This window comes from Monoraphidium neglectum (genome assembly GCF_000611645.1).
Source record: "Monoraphidium neglectum strain SAG 48.87 unplaced genomic scaffold scaffold00047, whole genome shotgun sequence".
Taxonomy (NCBI): domain Eukaryota; kingdom Viridiplantae; phylum Chlorophyta; class Chlorophyceae; order Sphaeropleales; family Selenastraceae; genus Monoraphidium; species Monoraphidium neglectum.
The window spans coordinates 39,019-45,138 of NW_014013581.1; the positions used below are offsets into that span (position 1 = coordinate 39,019).

At 64.8% G+C, this 6,120-nt stretch overlaps 2 protein-coding genes across 2 annotated transcripts in view; both read right to left on the minus strand.

Moving 5' to 3' along the window:
- Positions 1-2,625, minus strand: part of MNEG_0561 (hypothetical protein) — a gene marked incomplete at both ends in the record, with an annotated part of 4,205 nt that extends 1,580 nt beyond the window's left edge. Inside the window, 6 exons of the mRNA XM_014050958.1 lie at positions 54-554; positions 836-952; positions 1,211-1,342; positions 1,480-1,707; positions 1,934-2,113; positions 2,368-2,625. Coding sequence (XP_013906412.1) covers positions 54-554; positions 836-952; positions 1,211-1,342; positions 1,480-1,707; positions 1,934-2,113; positions 2,368-2,625 — 1,416 coding nt within the window. The remainder of the gene's footprint in view (positions 1-53; positions 555-835; positions 953-1,210; positions 1,343-1,479; positions 1,708-1,933; positions 2,114-2,367) is intronic.
- Positions 2,626-5,480: 2,855 nt separating this feature from the next.
- MNEG_0562 (Pre-mRNA-splicing factor 38B) overlaps positions 5,481-6,120 on the minus strand; it is a gene marked incomplete at both ends in the record, with an annotated part of 2,251 nt that continues 1,611 nt past the window's right edge. The window contains one exon of the mRNA XM_014050959.1: positions 5,481-6,113. Coding sequence (XP_013906413.1) covers positions 5,481-6,113 — 633 coding nt within the window. The remainder of the gene's footprint in view (positions 6,114-6,120) is intronic.

Below are 6,120 nucleotides of genomic sequence, written 5' to 3' on the forward strand. Positions count from 1 at the left end.
GGCTTGGCCCTGGCCTTCTTGGGGGCCAGCAGGTCCTCAGTCGCGCCGGGCACCTCCCGCGGCGCCGCCGGCGCCCTGGGCGCGCCGCCGTTGGCGTCCTCCGCGGCCCCGCCGTTGGCCTCGGGCGCGTCCGCCTCGGGCTCCTCCGACTCCTCGTGCGCGGGCTGCGGCTGGCTGCTGCGCTGCGCGGCAACCGTCGCCTGCGCCCGCGCCATGAGCTGCTCGATGAGCGCCGCCGCCTTGGCCGCGCCCTGCACCTTGGGCTCCGCGCGCGGCGCCGGCGGCGCGCCCTTGTCGCCGCGCCCGCCCTTGTCGCGCGCGGCGCCGCGGCCCGCGTCCTGCGCGACCCCGCTGCCCGGCAGCAGCTCGCTGACGACGTACTTGCGCTGCTCGGCCCAGCCCTGGGTGTACTCCTTGCGGTACGCCTTGTCCCCCAGGATGCGGCCCATGTAGGACGCGACCTGCTCGTCGCACAGCGCGCGCGCCTCGTCCAGCTTGCCGGCCTCCACCAGGTCGCGCACCGTCAGGCTGAACTTACGGTTCTCGCGCCACTCCTGGAGGGAAAACGACGGCGGGGGGCGAGAGAGCGCGGTTGGCTGGCAGGGGGGGGGCTTGCAGGGCTGGGAGCCGGGCGGGGGAAGGGCCCGGCCGTGCTTTGTGCATCCTTGCGGGGACCGCCCTGGCTTCGAAGCGCGCGCTGGCTGTGCGGCTGCACAGCAGTAGCCGCGATGCAGCACAAACCCCGCTGCATCAGCCGTAACGTCCCAACAAACACGGCCCCCTGCACTTCCCCCCCTGCCCCACCAGCCGCCGCCCGCCTGACCCTCTTCCACACCTGCATGGCCTCGCTCGATTCGTCCTGCGCGGTGCGGATCTGCTCCTGCAGCGCCTTCTTCTTGGCCTCGTGCTCAGCGCGCTCCGCCTCCAGCTCGCTGATGCCGTCGTTGACCTCCTGCGCACGCAGGCACGCATGCATGCAGCACACGTGCTTAGCAGAGCACACCCGCGGTGGCGGTGGCATAGCTGTCCATATGGCAGGCACCAAAACTGCCGGTGTCCCACATTCGCTCACAGCACATCATGCAACCGTGCCTGCACCCCTGCCTTGATCACTGCCGTACAAGCGTGAGGGCCACATCCCGTCAGGGAAGGCTTTCACGGTCATATCACAGGCCAGCGCGCCCACCCAGCAGCACCCGCCGGCGCTCACCCTCAGCTTGCCCTGGATCTCCTGCAGGATGCCGACCGCCTGGGAGCGCTCCCCCTTCAGCGAGGTGACCTCAGCGTCCAGCTCCTTGATGGTGGCCTTCACCTTGGACAGCTCGCCCTCAAGCTGGGACAGCTGCGCAAGGGCAGGGCCAGCAGGGGACGTCCCTATTAGCATGTTCACGTCGGGTGGCGTCGCGCCCCTCGCCCCTGCGTGCCGACACCGGCTCGGGTGGTGCGCAGTGCGACAGTGCCGACGCCCTCCCGCCCCACATCCTCAACCGCGGCGCCCCGCGGCGGCGTGCGCACCGAGCCGTAGCGGCCCTCGGCCTCGCGGATGCGGTCGCGCTGCGCCCTGAGGCGGCTGATATCGCGGACCATCTGCTTCTCCTCGCGCAGCTCCAGCTGGCCGTGGGAGATCTCCGCCTCCATGGCGGCCAGCTTGGCGTCAAGCTCCTCCTGCGCGCGGCGCGCGGCGCGAGCGTAGGAGGGTGGTTGCTGCTGTCGGGCGGTGATCGACGCCCAGAAACCAAGGTCGCGGTAGCAACACGTTCTGAGACCCCCTGTCAGAAACCATACAACAACAGGTGGCATAGCATGCTGCATCATGCATGCCTCCAATTGGGCCGGCAAGCAGCCGACGCGAAGCCAAGGTTGCTGTAAGCTCTTCAGACCTGTATACACCCCTACCTTGCCCTTCACCCCACAGCCTCGGACTGGCCCGCACCTCGGTGCGTGCATCCAGGCCGCTCTGCGCGCCCTTGATGGCCTGGATCTCGTCCAAATAGGACTTCTTGATGTCCTTCAGCTCCTGCAGCTTTGAGATCTTGTCCTGCCACTCGGGCGCCGCCTCCTCCTTCAGGGAGCGCGCCACTGCGACCTGCTGGCGCAGGCCAGCAACCACCTCCTGTGGGCCACGCAGCCGGGGGCGAAAAGGGGCCGAGAAACAAGGAGGTTCAATAAAGGGCATCCAGTGCGAGGCTGGATGCAGGGATACCTCTGCTCACACAGCCAGGCTGCTGCGCATGGTCAGGCGGGTGCCAACCGACACCCGACCCCGCAAGCCTGCGGACTGATGCCAGCGTTGACCCCGGCTGCCCTCCGCGCGCCTCCAAAAGTATCCCCCTTGTGTCGATCGCCCACCGCGGCCCCACAGCGCACCCTCTTTCCAGCGAGCTTGCTGTTGTACTCCTTCAGCTTGGTGAGCGTGGCAGCGAGTTTCGTCTGCAGCTCCTTGACCGGCGCCTCGTCTATCTGGGGCCTCGGCACGCGCACAAAGTAGAGGTTCTTGGGCTTGCTGGGGGCAGAGGCCACGTTCTCCTGGGGCTGCGCGTCCTCCGCGCTAGTGGGGGCATCAAGCTTCGCGTCCGCTGCCGCGTCCAGCAGGTCCAGCTGGCTGTCAACCAGTGTGTCAGCCATGTCTGTTTCTTGAAACCTCTGGGGGACGCGAGGGCACGCGGGCGAACGATCGGGCCGCTGGCACCAGCCAACGAGTTGTTTGTCGCTGCTTCCGTTGGCTGCTTCTCGATCTTGTAAAGCCAAACTATCAGAGTGGATCGGTGGGCGTCCGCGTATGGTGATATCTCAGATCAGCACAAAGGGCAACTGCAAGGAGGTTGCGCGTGAGCCGTCGGAAGGAACGAAGCCGTACCCAGTCTGAGCGTGCAAATATACGGTATTTAGTTGTGTGATCGTGAAGGACTGTGCTGAGGATGTCCGCACGGCGTGGCGGTGGTGGTGCTTGCAAATGGTCATGAGTGCTGAACAGCTGACTCCGGCTGCAGTCCATCTGGCCTGGGGTGGGGATGTGTGCATGAGTCCTGCGACCATGGCCGGAGTCCGTGCGTCATGCCAGCCTGCTTATATCGGAAGCAAATGACTTCCTTGTCCATGAGGTCCCATATGTGCAAGTGCTGCTGAAAACGCCAAGCAACATCCGCACAGCAGCACCCACCCACCATTGACTCTGGGAATGAGCCCCCGCACGACGTTGAACAGAACGTGTGGCACAAGATGAAGCGCGCCATTGTACCCTACTGCTCGAATCTCGTAGCCCCTGCGTGCCTGTGCCCCTCAGCAACCCAGGCGCCAACACACCAACCTTGCGCACCGTTGCTTGACCTAGCTTGCTTTGCGCCGCATGTCCTGACTTCTTGATGCTCGCACCATACATAATTTCCTTGGATCCACAACACTCTGTGTAATAGCGGGCGCTCACGCACCTTTCGGACATCTGACACCTTGGTGCCACCTGGTGAGTAGCACTCGTGGGCAAGCGCGCGCCGCTCAGCACCATGGTGATGGCACCCGTTGCTGCAGTCGCGTATGTAACCGTCCACTTGAGACTGAAAAATCACACTAAACTGACATAACATTCAAGGGCGGGACACACGCTCGAGACTCGTCGAGTCAGGATGTCGCACTATCACATAGAGTATGCAAAGTATGTGAAAAATTTCTGTTGAAGCTTGTCACTGCGGTACCCGGCGCGCTGTGCGTGCTGAACAATGACATCCCACTCGCGCGCCCTCGGCCCTATGAGCGCGCCGCAGGTCAGCTCGTTCTGGCTGCCGCGCCGGCAAGGGCGTCTGTGAGGCGATCCACGGAGCCCCCAGGCCTAAAATTGCACAGGTCAGGCCTGGCGGATTGCTGTGCGGTCGTGGCATCGGCGTGCGTGCCCAACTCCATTCCTGCATTGTGTGTCGCGTCAATTCGCCCGACTTGGCCGCTGCCCGCTGCTGCCGCAGGGCGAGCTCAGGCTCGGGTCGGATAAGTCCCGCGGGGACTACATCCAGACGTTTTGGTACCATGAGTGAGCGGTGAAGGGGCGCCGCGGCGGGCTACAGTACAGTCACCTGGGGGTCAACGGCACGGCGTGCACTGATGGCCCTTGCAGGCGCATGCCGTCAGGCCAATCGCGAGCAGAGAGTGATTGTGATCAGTTCCATATCATGTGCCATATTGCGCCATGCTCAGCGTGCTGCGAGCGCTCGCACTCCCTCCCTCCTCCTCTTCGCCCCCTTAAATTCCGGGTCTGCTGTTGCAGGGCGTGCGTGCCGGATAAGATTTACGCGGGCATGCTGGATGAGCTGGAGGGCCGCGACATCGAGAAGCTTCCGGTGCGCAAGTGGCATTGCTGCTGCCGCATGGCCAAGGGCAGCGGCAGGCGGGGCTCTGGCCCTATCTTGAGCGAGATCCCTACTGCACCAACAAGTCGCCAGCAGCGACGCTCGCTGGACGTGCAACACTGCATGTGTGATGGCCCACGTGTGCTTGTCGCTCTGCTGGCGATGTGCGGCGTACGCAGGGCTTTGATGGCCTGAAGCCTGACGACAAGCAGCGCGTCAGGGGCCGCGCGGCTGCCGCCGTCAAGGCGCTGGAGTCCAAACACAAGCACGAGGTGCGGGGTGGCGCAAGGGTGTTGCGCTGCATGCCATGCCGCCAGCGGCGGCATGCGTGTGGGCTGTTGTGGGATGCCCCGCTGTGTTCACCGTCGCTAGCGGTAACATAGTGCATAGGAGCAGTATGCCAAGGATATGTGAGCACTCGTGGTTGGCTGCCTTATGACATCTATCAACCATACCCAACAAACCGTTGCCCTCCTCCAACAGGAGGAAGAGGCAGACGTCCCGCCAAAGAAAAAGGCCAAGCCAGGACCTAAGAAGGCTGCCGCGGCAACGAAGGCGCCGGCGAAGGGCAGGAAGCATGTCACACAGGATGTGGAGGCGGTTTGAGCAGGAAGCGGGATGTTTGCAATTGAACGACGCACGTTTTGGTGGGGTCTTTCAACATGGGGGAAGGAGGGTCCTCCAAGGGGGGGGGGCTTTCAACATGGGGGTCTGACTCAGCAGGGGGGTCTGACTCCACAAGAGGCTCCTTCCCCGTGATTTTGAGTTGTTGTGGTGTTTGGCGGTCATATGATAAGCGACAAGCAGTTGACACTCTTCTGCTGTTCATTCTCTGTGGTGGTAAGAGACTTGTACCGCTGTTCCATTGCTCCCTACTGACGTTGGTAGCTCTGCTAAAGCTGCTGCAACTCTTCCTGATTTTGCAGCAGCCTTGACACCCCCTGCTTGACTGCCATTTTCCCGTGAGTTGTAACAAAGGCTTGGCAGTTATTACAGCCAGGTCTAAAAGTAAACAGGGCAACATGAAGCAGGACAGTATGCATGGGTTGTGATGAACATGGCATCAGGCAACGCTACGGCGCCGGCAGCAAAGCAGCCAAATCAGGCAGCAACCACCGGCTCACACGCCGCACCCACTTCCACTGCCTAACGGTAGCCGCCGCCCTTGCGCGACCCCAGCCTGTACACCTCCTCGCTCGTGCGGCCCCTGGAACCTCCGCTGCCGCGCTCCTCAAACAGCCGGCTGCCGCTGGCGTCGCCGTAGCGCGACCGCACGTCCCCTGCAGCCCCCAGGTCCGCCGCCGAGTCCTTGAAAACGTCCCGGGCGTCGCGCCCGCTGCCGCCGCCGCCGCCGCCGCCGCCCCCCCGCCGCGGGCTGCGGCTGCGCGAGCGGCTGTAGCGCCGCGCCGGCGAGCGACGCTCGCGCTCCCGCTCGCCGCTGCGGTCATAGTCGCGGCGCGGGCTGCGGCTGCTCGGGCGCCGCGAGTAGGGTGAGCGCGGTGGCCGCTCGTACGGCGACGCGGGGCGCTCGCGGCCGCTGTACCCGGCGCCGCGGCGGTCGTAATCCCTGTCCCTGTCCTTATCGCTGCGGCCGTATTCCCCACGGCTCCTGTCCGGCTCCCGCTCCTGTTCGCGGCTGCTGTACCGCTCCCGGCCGTAATCCCCACGGCTCCTGTCCGGCTCCCGCTCCCGCTCGCGGCTGCTGTACCGCTCCCGCCCATAGTCCCGCTCCTTGTCGCGCTCGTCGCGCCCCTTCACGCGCTCCTCGCGGTCCCTCGGCTCGTCG